Source organism: Astatotilapia calliptera, chromosome 7 (genome assembly GCF_900246225.1).
Source record: "Astatotilapia calliptera chromosome 7, fAstCal1.2, whole genome shotgun sequence".
NCBI classification, from domain to species: Eukaryota; Metazoa; Chordata; class Actinopteri; order Cichliformes; family Cichlidae; genus Astatotilapia; species Astatotilapia calliptera.
Genome location: NC_039308.1, coordinates 33,065,345 through 33,084,702, shown reverse-complemented (window position 1 = coordinate 33,084,702; position 19,358 = coordinate 33,065,345). Strand labels below are relative to the sequence as shown.

The window sequence follows — 19,358 nt, the reverse complement described above, 5'->3', positions numbered from 1 at the left end:
GTAATAAGGTTGTCTAATATAATTATACTTTTAATTTTTTAGAAAAAAAATAATACAAATAATTGCTATTCATGTATCTGTAACAGTTTGATATATCTTTGGGCATTTTTCAACAATATATAAATAAACGCAAAAAAACCCAAAACAAATTATCCTTTAAGGGCCACCGTATCAGCCTGTGGGGTGGGGGTAGTGTTCTCGCGATATCTCTCAGCAGCAAGAAAATAGCAGAAGGTACAATGCTAACAGCTTGTTAGCCTCGGTGATTTCTAAAATTTCAGACATCTTGTGTGATGAAGAAGAAGACTCGCATTTGTTTCTAAGGTAAATAAAAGTGTTATACTGAAACACGTCTTGTGTATGTAAACAAGCGCACTGTTAGTAATTAGAAGCTCAGTATAATTTCTAGCTAACTGGCTATTAGCTTAAATTGAAGCTATCTTCGTGATTGCCGCTGGATTCTCTGTATTAAACACTATTTTTTGCAGTTACTCTCGCGTCAGACGTGTTTACCTCACTCAGAGCGGTAGGGCTGAGATTAATAAGAATAGTTATGGAGCTGTCAAGGTCTGGAAATCAGGAGGGAGTGGACGTCAGTGACGTTTAATCAACAGCCTTGTATCTACAAAATATGGGTGTTTTTGGGGGCCCTGAGCATTCAAAAAAGACTACGAGTAAACGATAAAGTGTAATAAAAATCATGTACACTTTTAAAAAATATATTTAAAACACATTGTAAAATCAATAAATGACAATAAAACAATGCATACACAAATAATAGTTTAAAAAGAAAATCATATGTTATTAACGCTACTATTGCTGAATAATCATAATTACACATTTTTAAAAATATGAGTGTGTGTGTGCGTGGAGGATAAATAAGTAAAAGTTCCAAAATAATACAAATCTGCTTGTTCAACTGTGCTGGGTGATCCTGTTATCAGTTTTGATGAGTGAAGCACAGTATGTTTTGAAATACACAAAAGGGTTTATTTCTGATAAATTCATTCAGGGATATATTGCAATGAAGCTACATGGAAATACAAAGCATGTATACAGAGAGAGAAGTATTTTGGAAGAGTCAGTATTTGGTGTGACCACCTTTATTCTTCAACACACTCTGAACTCTCTTAAGCATGTTTCTTTAAGTGCAACTACAGTACTGTGCAAAAATCTCGAGCTACCCCTCATTTCTTTACATTTTAAAATGCACCACTTAATTGAAAAATGTGCAAACACAAATGGAAATACGGTGTGTATATTAGGCAGCAAGTAATATATGCATCAAATGAAGGGCCAAATGTGTCAGGCCTTTGGTTAAAAAATTTCCTCTTAAGGGAATTACTTACAGATACTGTTTATCTGCTGTAGATCGCTTTTTAGGCCTGCGACGGCTTCACTTATCCAGATTTCTTTCAATTTTTTTTATTTTTTATTAAAAGGACACACTGCACAGGAAGCCAAGATTTGCCAGGTTTTTGGATAATTTGGGAATCAACTTGTGGGTCCCAAAATACAATTTTGAACTTGTCAAATTTTGTGTTGTTGTCAGGTCTTGTTTTGTTTTTGTTTGTTTTTTTGAAAGATGAAAGTTAAAATTCTTATTTTAACTTATGTGTAGGCTCACCGGTTCATCCTTAGTTAGGATTAGGTGAGGTTAGGTCAGTGTATGAGTGGCTTATCATTAAAACAAAAAGCATTCCTCTGAAAATGACCAGGTACAAGATTTGAAAATGGAAAAAGCAACCAATATCCAAATGAAAACTTTGAAAGACCTGGAGTGGTGTTGCTCTTGACCACTAGAAGAAAATGACATCCTTAAAACAAAATATAAAGGATTGAGGGGTGGCTCTAGACTTTTGCACAGTACTATATGTCTGTAACAAATTAAAAACTGTGCCAACACTGTGGCTAAGAGTTGAAATTGTGTAGTTTAGTCTGTAAAATGTAAACAAATGTTTAAAAATAAGGTGGTAAACTAATTTAATGACAAAGCTATGATCATCATTAGCTTTTTCACTTCTATTGTCGTTCCCAGGGTGGATCTGAAGATGTAGCCTACAGTGTGCCACCTCTCCACCACCTAACCACTCCTGCCCTGGGATAATCAGCCCTCTGCCACCCTCACCCTGGAGTACTTTGACCTGCATCCAGGGCTGCCCTGTGTGTGACTTGGCCATCCACAGTCACTCCGTCCCCAACGTCCTTCGCCATGCTGTTCTCTCTTAGAGAGCTGGTCCAGTGGCTGGGCTTCGCGACCTTTGAACTCTTCCTCCACCTGCTGGCTCTGATGGTCTTTAGCATGTTGGTCGCCCTGCAAGTCGATGAGTTCACCGGGCTAAGCTGGTGGCTGGTGTTCGTCCCACTGTTTGCTGCAGACGGCCTCAGCACATACTTCACTGCCATCGTGTCCATCCGGCTTTACCAGGATAACGAGAAGCGCCTGGCAGTGCTGCGGCTCCTCTGGGTCCTAACGGTGCTCAGCCTGAAGCTGGTGTGTGAAGTTCTGCTGTGCCAGAAGCTGGCCCAGCAGGAGCAAGCCAAAGACCTGTGGTTCGGCCTCATCGTCTCGCCGCTTTTCATCCTCCTGCAGCTGCTCATGATACGAGCGTGCCGTGTCAACTGAGGAGGAGCTGAAGTGTTTCATCTAACTGACAACATAGAAGCAGAAAGCAGCTTTGGGTACATCCACACTAATAGGTTTGCATTTTAAAATGTTCTCACTACTCCAGCATTTAAAGACCCCTAAACTATGCGAGACTGCCCTCGTATATTTTATCCCTTCCTGCGTACAAAACATTAAATACAACTAACATGTGTTGAATAGCCTATTAAAATAGATACATTATAATGAGACAAAAAAAGAAGAAATCCACAAGACCAGCACAGTTAATAAAAAAGTGAAATAAAATCTAAAAGCCCAGCGAATAACATCGAATACAATTAGCATAGAAATGAGAGGGGAATGAAATCCAGAAAATAAATACGGAGTACACGGGATAAAGACTTCAGGATGATATTGTTGGGGCAAAGTCCTCTGCTGCCTGTATGTCAAGATTTTGTGTTGTAGTCTGGACGGGCAGAAACCGAAACTTCTGAAAGTGCTGATGCAGACGCTAACATTTCTCATAGGGCCACAAAAAGGAAGTGAGAACACTGTAGCTCGACTTGGAAACCATTTATGATTGCATTCTTTATGTTTGTGAAAAGTATGACTTAATTTTTAGCCGTTGCCAAGGCTTCCTCATATGTTTCACTTTATCACAAATCCCACAAGTTACTTTCAACATCAGTTCTACCCACAGGAAAAAAACATATAAAAGATGAATGTAGCTTCTGGGTCTTAAAAAAACAAAAAAAGTGAAGCTAGTGCTAAAGTGCCTTAAATCTGCCACCAGGGGGCAATTCCTTTTGGTTTCAAAATGACTTCTAATTATATAAAAGCCTGTGGGAACACATCACTTGACTCCCTTGCCCTGTGACGCATGCATTTATTTGTTAAATTGGTAGTTACAGGTCTTAATAAATAAAACATAAAGGTAATTTTCTAATCTTTGGTCATTATTGGGTCAGAAATGTGTTAACCAGTGAGCTTGTGGCATTCCTGTTTCTCAGTCAGATCCAAACTTCTTAAAACGCAAGTATTGTGACAGACCTCAAAGCATAATAACAGAACTTCACTAACCAACAGGTGAAGTCACAGTGGCTACATCTATCTTTTATAGACAGTTTATGCTTCCACTTTGTTGTGAGTCCAAGTAAACAAGCCTGTCTTTGCGCTCTGTCACTGCTGTTCTTCCCCCATAGTCTTTTGCATAAGATTTGTTTCATCTTTTCACTGGCTCAAGCACACACATTAGTTCTTAGTCTTCACCATTAAGAAAAATCCCTATTTCCATTAAAAATAAATACTAATAATAATAATAAAAATCGTATCATCTCATTAATCTCCCGTTGTTGTCCAGACTGCACAAGTGAAACATGTTGGTTTGGACATGGACATTTTCTGGTTTAAAATACAAACATGTTAGTGTGGGTGTAGCCTTCATCTGCCATTAGAGATTTTAAAGCATAACCATTTTTCATTTTTATTTTTGTTTTCTTTGGTTCATTGGCACCTTCCCCCCCCCCCCCCCAAAAAAAAAAAAAAAGAGCGTTTCACATTTCAGGAAACACGCAGTTAATTTCTAATTGCTTTAACATGCATAATAAGGTTTTGTGATACATTTGAAAGAGCTTGTATTTGGACCATAGTGGCACATCTGCACTGATCAGTCAGTGGTAGAAAATTTACTCCAGAGGTATCGCTCTAATGCACTGTGCACTCAATGTTAAAGCAGCAAAGCCCCAGGTAACCTTTTTGAGCAACTTTCATGACGTTGCTGCAGCTTTATTGATTGCTGTTTCCCTACTTGGACTGAGAAACTGCTTGCCAGCAAAAATGTGTTTAGGATTTTAATCTGACTATGTCGTGTGTGTTCATCAAACTCCATCACAGAGAAGTGGTTTGGACTTGGTAAAAAGCTGGATGTGAAAACTGTCGGGACTCAGAGGGGATTGTTTTACACATCATCCCTAAAAAAACAAACAAACTGCTGTTTACTTTGACAACATGTAATGTGTTTAGTCTATTTTGAGTCCTTTGCTGTCTGTGTAGTGCATCTATTTAAGGCCTCACTTTAGGGTAAATCCTGATGTGAAATTCTGTGTATATGTTGATTTTTTTTTTCTTTTTAAAAAAAATAAATTAAAATGTTATTTATGTTCATTTTTTTCTGTGCCACCTTTTTATTGTCATCTGTATATACATGTAAATAAAATAACATTTAATGGTTGTCCATTAAATGTTTTGAGTCTGTTCTCTCTGTCCACAATGGGGCGCTAGTTCGTGGGGTAAAAGACTAAACATTTATGTCACCGCATAATTAAGTCAAATGCAGCCATTTTTTTCTGCATATAGAAATCAAACAAGTATGACTTTTGTTTTTTCTTAAGCAGTTTTAATAATTGGGACTTCATCTACCTAACCATGGCACTGTTAACACTGACCTACATCGTAGGATATGTTTGTACATCATCCATTTTCTTCTCATTCAGGGCCTCAGGGTGCCTATCCCAGCTATGACAGGGTACAGGGTCACTAATCAAGCTAATTCTCCATCAGATGCTTTTGGACTTAGAGCACAGAAAACCTGCTCAAGCACAGGGAGAACCCAGCCTGGAACCCATCCTTAAAGCAAACATCACATCTTTAGTGCTCTGTAGTGTAATGTGTATTCTAATGTTTAAAATTATTTCTATTAGATTTGATGATAACAATATGGGAAGCTTCTCTACAGGTGAACAAAAGCATAATATCCGGCTGCATACCAGTTCGGTGTGGTGTTCCTGATTAAAGCTGGAACTGTTTCCAGAATGGTCTCTGCAAATTATAGAAAATCTCTTTCTGAAGCTGATCTGCAGAACAATGTGGAAAAATTCCTGGTTTGCAGATTTTCCAAGTTTAAAATGTATATACATTTAAAAATAATTAAAGGAACGTATTTATGGCTGCATACGCTTGATATACTTTACATTTTAAAATAAAGATAAATAAAATACCAAATATTATGAAGGTTTTATGTCCTCCTTTTGTTTAGTTTTTTCTCTGCATCTTTCGGTCCTGCTTCAAAGGGGAAATAAGGCACACTCTTCGCCCTCTTCAGCCCTGCTCTTCTTAATTATTGCCCCGCGATGAATGTTTTATGAGCTACAGTAATCTCTTGTAGTACCCAAGAATAGCCCTCTTAGTGCTGATTCATGTGCAGCAGACTCTTTCCCAGCTCATCTGATCGCTGCACGCGGATTATCGACAGGTGGTATCACCGGCAAATGCTGAATGAACCGAGGTTAAGTGTATTTAACACTCCGACATCGCAACCAAAACCATTTAGAATAACCTGATTCCTATCCAGTGAGACTGGGGATAAAAACTGTGGAAAAACCACAAAAAGAATTATTTTGAACACTACTGGGACATAATAGGTGGTAAAGTTTAAGAAATGTTCCCCATTTAGTAAATACAACAAAGGTAAATTAGGGTTTTAATTCAATTTTAACAACAATAATAATGTGTAGTGGTTATAATTCTACTGTGTTATGTAAACGACATTTTTGTTGTGATTAACTACAAATTAAACAGCGTTTTTGTAATTAAACAGCAACAAAATTTATATTTAATCACATATTGTAAAAATATCTTGAACTTGAACGCAGCACTTTTGATTGGCAGGCCTAATTTGCTCCGTCAACAATAGAAACGGGAGGGAGGGGGCGTGCCCAGAGCACACAGATACCAATCACAGACGCTCGGGCTGCCGCTGAGGGGGCGGAGCCGCGTTCAGGGTCCTTTGGGGAGAAAGGGAGCCAGACAGTGTGACAGCAGAGGGAGAGGAGAGAGAGAAGAAAAAAGGGATGTGTGTGAGTGTGCGGTGATCGGTGCTGCAGGTACAGTCACAGCCGGAGATACAGCTTCAAGAGCCGCACCGGACCGCGGCAAGACCGCCTCGGAGCCTGCCTGCCTCTCTCTCTCCTCCTCATTTCTTCCAGTAACAACCCTCCGCGATGTCTGGCGGAGGAGAGGTTCGCGTCCTCCGCCAAGAGGGCGGCCAAGAGAGCCCGAGGATGCCGGCCTGGAAGCGAGAAATCCTGGAGAGGAGGAAGGCGAAAGGCGGCGGCGGGGCTGGGGGAACCGGTGCTCCGGAGGCTAGCCCCGGGGGAGCGGGCCCGCAGCGGGTAAACGGCGAACTAACGGGGAATGTGAACGGAGGAGGTGGTGGCGCGACCGGGCGGAACTACACCATCACCCCGGCCACCCAGCACTTCTCCCACAACAAAGAGCCACAAGCGACGGCCGCGGCGACACCGAGGGAGGAGGGCAGACACGAGAGTCTGGTGCTGCAGGAGAGCCTGGGGCCGCTGGAGGAGAACCCGTTCATCAAGCTGGAGAAGGAGCGGAGGAGGCGGCAGGAGCAAGAAAACGCCACCCGCCCGGTCCAGCACATCCTGGAGCTGTACGGCAGTGTCCCCGGCATACGGACTATCCGAGCGGAGAACATCATCATCATCGAGTCGGACCCGGATTACTTTGCGGAAGGTGGAGGCGTGAAAAGCGAGTGCCAATGGCAGCAGAACGGTGTGAGTAGTTACAGCTCTCTAAACGACCTTCTGGACCGCAGAGGGAGTGCTGTTACCGAGATAAGAGCCAAGGAAGTCGTCATTTATGACACCACGTTAAGCAAGAGCGAGGAGAACCTGAGCACCCTGGGCCGTCCTGATCAGGAGGTCCCCTATAATACAGGTGACGGTCAAGGTAGGGTCAGCCGGATCCTCCAGAAGTTTGACAGCAACTATGGGAAGCTGCAGAAGAAGTCCCACAGTACAGAGAACCTCCTGGACCTGGATTGTAGTGCCAGCAGTAGGCCAAGACTCTGGCCCAAGACGCAGCCAGATCTGGTGCCAAAGCCCAGGCCGGGTCCACGGGTCAGCAGCCCGGGCAGTAGCCAGCCATCTTCGCCTGTCTTCCAGGGTCCCTGGTCTTCCAAACCAAAGCCACAGCCTGCCGTCTCTGGGCCGGGCAGCCCCCAGCGTTCACAGCCCGTGTCTTCCTTCCGTCAGCGCTTTGAGGAGAGTGGAGTCCACCACAGCGCAGCCGTCACCCCCAGAGACGAGCCGGACAGGGGGACAAACAAGCCCACCAGGGAGAGAGACTGGGAGGCCGCTGAGGTGCCCCCCAAACCTAAGGTGCCATGCTCTCCGGAGACCCGCCGTGCCCGTGCCGAGGCCCCTTTGAGCCCTGTCTCATCCAAGGTGACCTGCTCCTCACACGAGTTTGAAATCCGTCCCGCTCCAAAGCCAGACCTCGCCCAGATTCCTGATGGCGACACCCAAGCACGGGCCCTCGCAAACCTTCGCCTCCAGTCCCGAAACTCCTTCACAGTGATCCCCAAGCGCCATTTGGCTGCCTCATCTTCAACAAGCAGCCCCATGGTGACACCTGGCCCCATCAAGTCCTCCCCCTCACACAGAGCAGCAGAGGTGTCCAAACCTGGAGTGCCAACCTCCCCCACCCTGTTAAAGAGGAAAGAGGAGGAGGAGAAGGAGGTGGAGAGGCCATCCAAACCTGAACCATCTCCTCTCACTGTTGCCACAAGTCCTGCTCCTTCTCTCTCTGAACCTTTATCTCCATCCCCTGCTCCCACTTCTCCGCCTGTCCTCTCTTCACCCCCCTCTTCTCCAGCTATCCCATCTTCACCTCCCTTCTCTCCCACCCAGTCAGTCTCTTCTCCAGTGCAACCTCCAGTGGATCAGCTGCCAGTAACAAACATTGACGACATCGAGGTGGAGCCCCCACCCCAGCGTGTCCCTGTTCCGAGCCCCTTGGTGCAGAGGAAAAAGGGGAACACATTCACTGTGGTGCCTAAACGTCGGGTGGAGTCTGACGCCCAGCTGAGCCCACCTGAGCCCCAGCAGGAAGCCCCGAGTGAAGCCCCGAGTGAAGCCCCTCCGGGGTCAACCCCTCCCCAGGCCCCCTACGCCCAGCTGGGTTCCCTGTTGAAGAAGCGCTACCCTGCTGTGGAGGAGATTGAAGTCATCGGCGGGTACCTCTCCCTTGCGAAGTCCTGCCTCTCCAAGACTGGCTCCACGGGCAAAAAGGTGAGATGAAACAATATATTTAATTATTTTTGTGGCTTGTTAAATGTGAATATTTGGTGATTTATAGCACTTTAACACTACACGATGCATTACAACAGGCCTGGGTACATGCATGCAAAAAGCAAGCAAATATGGGCTATTTATGAGCACATGGCCTTACACATGAATGCTTTACTTCATTACAATGATGCCGTGCTTGACACTGTGCAAACAACTGAGACAGTAACCTCTCTGCGAGACCATCAAATCATGGCCTCTGTTGCTGACACATGCAAGACAGATGTTTAATCAGCTGCAACCTGCCAAAAGTGTATATGAGCATACAGTTAAGTGCACAAATATTTGCATGGTGTAATTATGCAGCATTGTGGTGGATTTTTGGTTTATTTTGCTTTTTCAGCCTGTATCACTTGCATCCACATCTCTGTGGACCTCACATTTAGAGGTCCAGTGAACAGCTACTGAATACAAGTTCAGCACATCTCCAGATCTTTTATGTGCATAATTTTCTATTGAATTTAAGAGGGAGCAGGCCTCATCTGGCCATTAAGGTGTCTGTCCAAATTAAGTGGGGGACTGTGCAAAAAATGGCTGTAATTCCCAAATGGTTAATGCAATGCATTTGTGCTAAACTCCTCGAATCAAAACTGAAAGTGTGCATTTGCTTTTTAAGTGTACTGTGATGTTGTACAGAGGGAATACTGTCTGTATGAGCGGGGTATCTTCTTTTGGAATAACATTGCAGACTTGCAGTCAGTAGCCTCGAGATTCATTAACACAATGCTGGTTTTTATCTATGTTTTGGGTGTTATTTAGTTTTCCTTCTAGGACGTCGGGTTGTATTTTGCCTGTGTGTGCTTGTTTGCTGAAAATCTCTGGGGTTTGAACTCTTCATAGATCAATCAAACACACAAAGTACTAATATTATTGTTACCTTGCAATCTCATGCCTTGCAGCCTTCCCAGGAGACTTGCGCAAGTTTCATGTGATCTAAATTTAGCAGCTGAGCGTCACAAATGCAGGGGCCGCTGTGTGTGGGGTTTATTTTTTCTTCTCTTTTTTTCTGTGTGCGTTTCTTTTGCATCCTTACCAAACTGTGGTCACCTGAGTTTTATTTTGGAGGATTTTTTTCACCTTATCCTGACCGTTTTTGTCATGTTGGGCTCCTTTAAATGGCCCATCACTTGACCCGCTGCCAGCTTAAGTGGATTAAAAGCGTGTGTTTATGCAGTCACTTGGAACAACACGCTGTGGACTTCTGTCCAACAACAGCATGTTAGTGCGGCATTAGGTTAAATGGCCCTCCAAGCTTATTGACTGAACAGCTGTTCTCAGTTTTTTGTCCACTGTAGGTACAAATATATTGCTTCTTTTGCAAGAAGAGCTGAGATATTCCCAATCCTGCTCATGAATCATAATTAAATCATAGCACAGAGCATGTTGGAGGCATGTTCATGTCACATTAATGTATCTGGTGAACGTCCTGCCTTGTTTTTAACAGTTTTAGGGGTTTAATTAAATTTGTGGCAGTGTTTCTATTTAATTTTGCAAGGTGCTGCAGGCTGCATCCAGAGTCTGTGTAATGTTAAGCGTGTTGGTGTTTATGTTGCTCGGGTATCTGCAATAAAGGGAGAAGGGAAGAGAGCCTGTGGCTTGAATTTGAATATTTTATTGACGTCTTGGTGGTTCAGATGCTGAGGAGGGGGTGTGGTATAGAACCTCAGCAGGATGTTACTTTTCACTGTTCTGCTTGGGGGGGGGATTGTTTTTGTTTCAGCCCCTGAATATTTTTAGCCATTTGGCATGTCCTCGATGTAGGCCAGTGTTACAGCATCTCAGACGTCAGCCTGCAGGTGTGCTTCCTCGACCCGGTGAACTGTAATCTCTGCGAGTAAATCCAGCTACCTGTACAAGCAGGCCAAGAAACCTGAAGCTCACAACTCTACCGTGTGTTTTTTAGCATAATCGCTGCATGCTTGGTTAATTATGTTCATAGCCATCATAAGTATTTGCAGTCATGTAAAAGAGAATATTGGCTCCCTGTTAAATCCAGAGTTGAAGAGTCTGGTCCTAAAGACCTCAAACTATCATATTATCCTAACAAAGCACTTCATTCCCTCCATGCTGAATGTGAGGCAGAGCCTTCAGTTGTCAGACCCTTCTCCTGTGGGACTAGCTCCCAGTTTGGGATCAGTAGACATGTTTATATGTCATTACTTATATGACATTACTTGTTGATGTTGTTTCTCAGGCATCTAAATGATGTCATAGAAAGAAGTTATCCCTCATTTGTCCATGTTAGGAACAGAAGCTCGGTGCACCTGCTGTTGTTTTGGAGGGGCAGCCAGTCAGAAGAGAAAAGTGGAGCTTATCCTGAACTATGTGGCTGTTTAAAGCTGTGAATCACGCAAAGCAACTCGAGTAGAGTCTAAGAATAAAAAACATGGAGGTGGAAATGAGCAAAATAAGTACCTGTTAAGTTACTGTACCGAAATAAATAAGCTGACAGCAGTATTGTCAGTTATTTTTGCCATGTTGAGTCTAAGTGAAACGGAAGTTTGTAGCAGTGTTGTTTTAAACATGAATTTAAAGCTCCTTAGCAGGAATTTTTCCATATGTTCCTGTAACTTGTATTTTTAGTTTCAGTGGAAACTGACTAGAATAAAATTACCTGAGTTTTGCTCCTATTTAATGTCATAAAAGAGATAAGGAGGCTGCAGACACTTCCGTGCAGCCTGGTTGTGACGTGTGTGTGTGTCTGTGTTTTTTATTGTGTGCACATGTAGACCATGGCAGCGACACATGATCACATCCTGTCCTTTTGTGTCCAACAAAAACACTTTATTCTTTTGTTTTTCTGCCCGCTCCTCTTGGTCATCATCAAGGCCCGGATTTTTTTTGTTTTGTTTTTTTTGTTTGTCCTCTTCTTCTTCTTCTTCTGCTTCTTTTATTTTCTGGGCAGGGCTGCACAAGCAATTACAAAAGCATCAAGGCCTAGCCTGTATAATTTGTGTGGAATTTTTGTTCAGGGCCGCTTCTGTGTGAGAGCAGCCTTTCGGAGAACGGCCTCAGCTTTGAATTATGGGCTGGGATTGGGGTTTGGTTTTATTTGAGCTCTCTTTTTCCAACAAACCCAAACCATTTAAATTGTTTTTTAATTTTTTTTTTTTATGAGGAGCTTGGCTGACACTGAATGATCCACATGTACGTCAGGAACAGATCATCAACTCTTCCGCTAGATTTTCCAAGAATCTTTTTACTGGTTTTCTCCCAAGACTTTTTGGAGCACATCCAGCAAAGACTCTCCTGTTAGCCTTCTTCCACTCTGCTTTGTCTCCCCCATCTCTCTCTAACCAGTGACGCTTTATTCCTGTGTGGTGGTGGTTAATAAGGCCTGTCCCCTCGCTCCTAGCTTCCTCTGATCTCCTCTCTGTTGGGGAAGGAATTGTGGAAGAGCTAGAGTAAGTAGGTCAAGTGCAGCTTCTTGTAGCACTATCACTTCTGTATTTGCATAAAAGCGACTCAGGGTTTTCGACTCACTTTCCAGCTGCAGTTTGATTGGATTGGCTCTCTTGGTTGACTTTTTTTTTTTTTTTTTTTTTTTTGGAGAATATTTTTTGTTATACGCTGCAGCTCTTTGTGAAGCAGAGATGCAGTTGGCAGCGGGACACAGGAGGAGGTGGAGTGATTTGTTTCTTTTTTTAAGTTGCTGCTCCTTATGACTGTTATTATGGGAAAAACGAGAGCAGCCAAAGCGTTTGTCAGCATAACATCCAAAGAGAGAAATGGAGAGAGAGGCATTTCTGTGTATTTGCCACAGACTGTATGTAAAAGATGGACAGAGCCACCATGAAGCTTTAAATGGCTGTGCAGAGGTCAGGTCAAGAAATACACATGTTTGCACTCTAACCTTAATTAGGACAAACAAAATTACCGTGACCATGTCCCATTAACTTGCAGTTTCATTGCCTTTGAAATGATTACTTCGAAGATAATAACCAAGAACTGCGACTACTTGTCAGTTGCCATGCTCAAAGCGATTTTGATGCATCTGGACAGTCATAAACAGCAATAAGATGGAGCAATTCCATTGACAGTGGGATTAACTTTATGATTCTTAGTCCTGTTTGTGATAACATGATGATTAACTGTGGTAAATCTGCAAAAATTGCAGTTCTAGAGCCAGGAACTGCAGTTTTTGCACTTTTGTGTTTGCTTCATATCCTGGGTGTTTCTGCTTGGTATTCACAGAGGAAACGGTAACGCTGCTAATATTTAAACTGTTGCTGCATATTTCTATGTAAATATGATCATTCTGTCAATTAAACTCGATTAGGTTTTAGTGAAGACGCTAATGCATTTGTGACCGAAAGGGATGATTATTCAGATGAATGAGTGTTATTATCATGGAAAGCAGATTAGTTATGTTTTTGTTTTTTCTTTTAAGTCAGTCTATATTAACCTGTGATTGGATAATTGAATGGTTGGAGCTTTGGGCTTGTTTGGTTCAGTGAGTTTACGCTGGTGTAAAAGCTCTCAGCTGAGCTCAGTTTAGGACGACCTGTGGTTTAAAGCTGTATGAATTTTGGTTTTAAATCTTATAGCAGATACGTGTCGTTTCAAGTATTATTAGAAAGGCTAGCTGATCATGAGAACTGGCTGGGAACTGAGCTGCTTTCAGACCATAGTTCTGCACCCAGTTAGCTTTCAGTGGTTGTTAGTGCAGCGTCACCTCTTCTTGTGGTCTTTTTTTTTTTTCTCTTTCAGTCTCTTCAGTTTCTCTGTAGATGTCCTCAGCTGTGTGGTGGATGACAGGTAGTTGAGGGGAATTTCTCATGAAGATTTTTAGAGTTCCTTCTGATGATTAATAAAGCCTGGGCTTCACTTGCAGTTAACCTCTCTGGAATTTGTTCTATCTATTTATCAGTGTTAATGATTCTTTGTAATTTAGTGGTGCTGCATCATATATTCATACACCTACACCACTCTTGCTTCCTTATATGTTAGGAAAGCACCTACTGTGTAGTGGGAGGGGGAAAAGACCCTAAAATCAGTTCTAAGAGCCGCGATGGTCTCCAGTTTCTTCCGGTGTTACTAAGTTTCTACGTATGTGTAGCATATTCATCATCAAATCTTCCATCTCAATAGTCATACTGATCATTTGTCCCTGCAGTGACACATAGCAGTACTAGTGCAGCAAAGGCAGAGTTAGGAGGAAGTTGGTGCGGAGGGCGCTGAAACGGATCTGACTTATTTTGACTCATTTTTAAATTTAGCATTTAGCTACACTTTAATTTCATTTTCGGTCACTGTTTGGTTAAGTGTAGGAACAAAACCTACTTGGATGGGAAGGAAAAAACGAGTGGTCACATTTTGTGTTTAAACAATGCTAACAGTTACCTCTGTATAGAAGTCTGGACCGGCTCTCTGTTCAAAGAGTCCGAGTCTAGGGGTATTACCACAGTAGGTTAACAGAAACTGATTTAAACCTATGATTGGGGGGGATTCACCCAGCACTCACTACCTCCGTCTGAAAGCCTACCCTGCAGTCTGCTAGATGTTTCACCCCATTAGCAACCCTGAGTAAGGCGCAGCCACATTCACTAACGGTGGCTCTCTCCTAATGATCTATGGCACTTGCTGAGATTGACCTTAGTGGCTTGGAAAATCTTGGAAAGCTCCAGGGATCTGTTAATTTTAGGCCAGAATGACCTATAACAACCTTACAAAAGTAAATGTTTATACTCATACCCAGGTTTTACGTTTACATTTGAAAAGAATGCAAAAAAGGGAATGTCCCGTTTCAAAACTCAAAATTCAAAGAAAAGTGAAAATTGTAAAAATGTAAAATAATTCAGTCTAAACTGCTGCTAAATACCTGTTGCTGGTTTTGATGAGGTTTTGGTGGAGGAGAGAGAGAGAACACTGCAGGAGTAGCTAAATTCCCTCCGTGCTGGATGAAAACATTTATTTTTTTAGGACGTGGAACCCCTTACAAAGTTCCCAAAGCTTCCTGTAAGTCCCAACCCACGATGGCGGCAGTGAGCAGATCAAATCTTAAAAAAATGTGAATTTGTAATCCACAAGAATAGCAACATTTACAGCTGCAGAAGAAACAGCGATTTACTGTAAAATTGCAGAATCCTCTTTGTAAATTCATAGTGAAGTTCATGAGGACATTTTAATCTGTCAACAAGACATCCAGAAAATACAAAAATTCATAAATTGTAGGGTTAACATAATTAGGGTAATTATTTTGCTTGTTTACATTATTGTATTTTGCACAACTCTGTTGCTTGTGAAGCTCGCACACAAGAATTTCACTCACATGTGCTGTACCAATGTACCTGCACATGTGATGTGACAATAAAAGTGATTTGATTTGATTGATTTGTAATTAATAGTTTGGAGTTAAGTGTAGATCAGTGTGCAATAATGTGCCTGTCAAAATGCAGATTTCATGAAGTAAAAATAAAATGAATTTTTCTTTAATTTTTCTCTTCTTGAACAAATATTTTGTGTGAAAGTTTAAACGAATCAAATTAGATATCGAGGTTTAGTAGTACGGATGTCATGAAGTACAAATACAGTTTGTGTACTGTAAGTAATCAGGAAGTGAGCCAGTTTGTTGTCTTGAATGATAACATGCAATGTTACTGCTTGTAATTATTATGATAAAAGAGATAGAAAGAGACTAAGGTAACATTTGATAAGCATTTTTTTAAAAAGTGAAGACAAATACTGGCTTCTGATTATCTGCGATAATGAAGACTGGCACCAACAAAACTGATAAAGGTGCTTCCCGTCAGGCCATATAACTTTGTTTTCAACCTCTTGGCTTGAATGCAAGAATCAAACTGTGACTAAAAGTCATCACGGTTTATTTTACTAACACTAAAAGCAAACAAAATTAAAAACATGCCAGCATGTTTTACAAGTCCTTAAGGAACTTCAAAGTCATGCTTCTGCAGCAGGGAGCACGTTGCATTAAATTGAAGTATGTTTCCTGCATGTGGGGTTAGACAAACCACTGCTGTTATATTTTTTGTGTGCGGTTAAATGTCATGGAAGCAGAAAGCTTAAAAATACCCAAAGTTAAATAGTTAAAGGCTCCCTGTAACACAGGAAGGCCAGTGAAAGGGCACACTCCTACATTTACATTGTGCTCCTGGACTACAGGTGTGAAAGTCCATTGTGTTTAATTATTTACCACTCAGCAGACATTTCCCACCTCTCCTCCCTTACACTTCCTGAAGATTTACCACCCAACCTCCTTGCATTTAAAAAAAGGCCCAACCTCTGTACTGCATGAGTGCTCCTTTTATTTAAACAGGCTAATATTAATTTAGTTGATTATATGCATAAGCACCATACTATACCTCATACAAAGAAGCTGATTCTGGTCGCCACTTTATAAAGTTAATTGCTATGACTGGAGTAGTTTTAAAGAAGGTGAAATATGCGGCCTCGTAGCTCCACTTCCTCTAACTTGTGTACATTTAGACTATTAACCTGTACAATATTAATAAATGCTGTTGTAGTAAATCCCAGAATCAGATCCTATTGATAAAAATTTAATTTTGTACGTTATTGCCTTTAAGAGTCAGACAGGAGGATTATTTCAGAAGAAGGATGCCAGAAATTTAGTAGCCAGCACCAGTAGAACTGTTCAATTCTTAGTTTGATACCAAAGCACAAAGATGACCTCACATACTTCAACAATAACTCCTTTATTAAAAAGCTGTTTTAAAACACTGATGTGATGGCAGGTCATTGAATTAATATGCTAACGACATATTTTGTAGACAAGACACAAACTAAAATGTGAGGATGGTTGCAGACTAGTCTACTAATGTAACAGTTGCATTACATTAACATAAGGATTTTATGTTAGGCTTTGCAAATGAAGCCTTTGGAACGATGATTTCACAACCAGAGCGTTTTGCATTTCAGGATTCTTCAAACAGATCTGGAATGATTTCCTCTCTTGGTCCAAAAAACACGATAATATTGTTTGCATAGTATCTTTTTTCCAAATGACTTATCTTTAATTCGACTTTAAGCCGATTCTGCCTTACATCTTTAATCAGTTGCCATCTTCCATTTGTAGTTTTTTCCTGTACTTGTGGGCTTCCTTTTTTCTTCTTCATTGCTGGACAAACTCCTACGTCAGAAAGTAAAACGCAACTGTGTACGTAAAATCGGTGGCGGTCTATAATTTGCAATAGACTTTAAGCAGCAGTTGCTTCTAAAGAAAGATTTTGTATCTTAACGTCTGTCACATAAGAGAAGTGCTACTGCTGTTTTTATAATTCATGTCAAAGGTGGTGAAAATGTGGTTTCTCTGCGTGGCTGCAGGATGTGGACAGGCGCACACAAACTCACCGAGAACACACTAACAAGTCTAATTTCTGTACAGGCATTACAACATGTAGATATAGAGAGATGTAGACTCATGAGTTTCCCACACAGCCCTCAGACACACATGTGCACCCCTGCAAAGTCAGTGTAATTAGAATTCAGCCAGCAAAGCCCCACTATCATAGTCATGTTTAATTCATTGTGTTTGTGTGTCTTTAGAGTACATGAAGCTGAAAATACTAGAAGCACAGGACGCTAACAGACCGGGCTTTTTTGGAAGTTTATAAAAAGAAACCAGAGCGGGGCGAGTGTAAGGAGCAGGTAGAAGATGCTCACTTTTATCAGCTGCACCGTTTCCCCCGCTATCTGTTTGAGATTCATCGTTTCTCGGGGTTTTAACTGGCTCAGTATGGACCTTTTGTGGGGTGCTGCATAAAATGAAGGCAGTAAGGGTGTTATTTACAGAAAATGCGTGCCTTTTATTGCAATTCTTGGTAATTTGTTAAACAAATGTGTTTCATAAATACAAAACTGTGTTACAGTTCAGGGTGGTCTCCTTTAAAGAGGAGGTCAAAGCCTTTGTTGATTCCTGGATTTATTTGTTTGCTTGCATTTCTAATTAAGCAGGTAAAATCATCTGTGAAACCCACCACGCTGTCACGATAACTGAACACTTCGGCCTCTGCTTCCTTGATAACAAATGCAAAACACAAATTCTGGGAATACGTGAATTTGGTGCTGGATGTAAATTTTATTCAAATGCTCTCTCCATGAAACCTGTGTGCAATCCGCCTCAGTGTTCCCACGGTTGATAACATCAAGGCCACGGACCGGGTGTCCTGTATGTAAATTGTATTTCAGTAGCTGCTCTTAATAATTTGCTTTCCTCTTTACACGATCAAAATCCTGTGTGCTTCTCTGCGTCTCTGCTCTCTCCTTCCCCTCGGTCACACATATTCATGGCGCCTGTCACCAGGGCAACGAGAGCCGCGGCCATTCAATCCCATCATTAGGATTCCTGGATAAGGACACAGACTGTCTCTCCGACTCTCTCTCTCTCTCGCTTCGTCACACACACATACACATTTTGACGTCAGCATTGATGTTGCAGATCGTGTAATTTGTAGGTAGGTGGAGCAGCGCTTCGACGCGACTGACGTAAAAGTAAAACGCAGCCTAATAAAGATGTTGGGCGTCAAAGGCGAGCCAGTTCTGTAATCAGCAAAGCGGAATCTGTGGTTTTTTTTTTTTTTTTTTTTGTGGGTGGAGATGCAAACAGCTCAGCACTCTGATGTTTAAGAGAGGCTGTGCAAAGCAGAGGTTAGTTCTTCTGCTGCGTGACTTAAAAAAATATAATAAGAGAAGTAAAAGATTCTCATGCATAAACACCCAACCCAAATTCACATTTTAAGATCTTAAATCATTGTTCCTCTTTACTTCACTGTAAAGAAGTGTAACTAAACACTCAATCTCAATCTGAGATTCCTTAAGAACAGGAAGAAGAGAAAGAATTTTAATAATACACCTCAGCTTTTTTAGGTTATAAAGAAATGCTGATGTAGTAAATCTGAGAATATCATAAGAACAGTTCAGTTGGCTTTGATTTTAAGTGAAATGTGTAAAATTATCGAACAAGTACTGGCAGCGCATCACTTAGATTTGTGTCCTTTTATTGGACAACAGAAATTCACAGAAAATATCAGTTTTGTTGATTTTCATTCTTTAAATAATGGAAAATGAAGAAAAAAAACCCCATAAACTTTTGTCACTTGATGCAACTTTAACAATAAAAAACACCTAAATTATCTATTACTTACATATTGTGGTGTATGGTAGGCCATCAATATTCAATTTGCTTGTAAAACAGACAAAAATACAGATAAAAATCCAAAATCTACGACCTTCTTCTTTGCACCCTGCCATCCCTCGCCCAGATTAAACCCTGTTCTGTTCTGGACTGTGAGCTGTTCTGTATCAGTATTAACTTCATCCTAGACAAGGAGGAGATGCAAGTGCACAGTTTTCCTAAATACTCTTAAAAATGCCCAAATTTTGTCAGAAACTTTTTATTCCTATATGCATGAGTTGCTGCTGTGTGATTAGATATTCGTGTTAAGTGGCCGTCTATGTATTTGTAAGAGGTGCATCGTTAAATTGCACCGATATCTTAGTGTAGTTCATAAACTGGGCATTTTACAAAAACATAAATGTAGCTAAAAACTCATCATCTGTAATCAGCTCTGTTTGTTTCCACTGATCCTTTAAAAACATCAAATTTAGTTGTGAGGGGTGTTAAGTTTGGA

At 41.5% G+C, this 19,358-nt stretch overlaps 2 protein-coding genes across 3 annotated transcripts in view; both read left to right on the top strand.

Moving 5' to 3' along the window:
• Nucleotides 1-157: 157 nt before the first annotated feature.
• Nucleotides 158-4,203, top strand: tmem203 (transmembrane protein 203). The gene is made up of 2 exons (XM_026174431.1): nt 158-324; nt 2,039-4,203. Exon 2 carries the CDS (start codon nt 2,213-2,215, stop codon nt 2,624-2,626), a length of 414 nt encoding a protein of 137 aa, XP_026030216.1. The 5' UTR covers nt 158-324; nt 2,039-2,212; the 3' UTR covers nt 2,627-4,203.
• Nucleotides 4,204-6,402: 2,199 nt separating this feature from the next.
• tprn (taperin) overlaps nt 6,403-19,358 on the top strand; it is a 29,244-nt gene continuing 16,288 nt past the window's right edge. Inside the window, exon 1 of one of the 2 annotated variants that reach the window (XM_026174421.1) lies at nt 6,403-8,694. In XM_026174421.1, the coding sequence (XP_026030206.1) occupies nt 6,604-8,694 (2,091 nt within the window). In that variant the 5' untranslated portion in view covers nt 6,403-6,603. The remainder of the gene's footprint in view (nt 8,695-19,358) is intronic. The other variant, XM_026174422.1, reaches the window with a different exon arrangement.

Excerpts from the sequence above, each read along its gene's own strand:
- tmem203 (XM_026174431.1), top strand. The coding sequence starts at position 2,213 with ATGCTGTTCTCTCTTAGAGAGCTGGTCCAGTGGCTGGGCTTCGCGACC.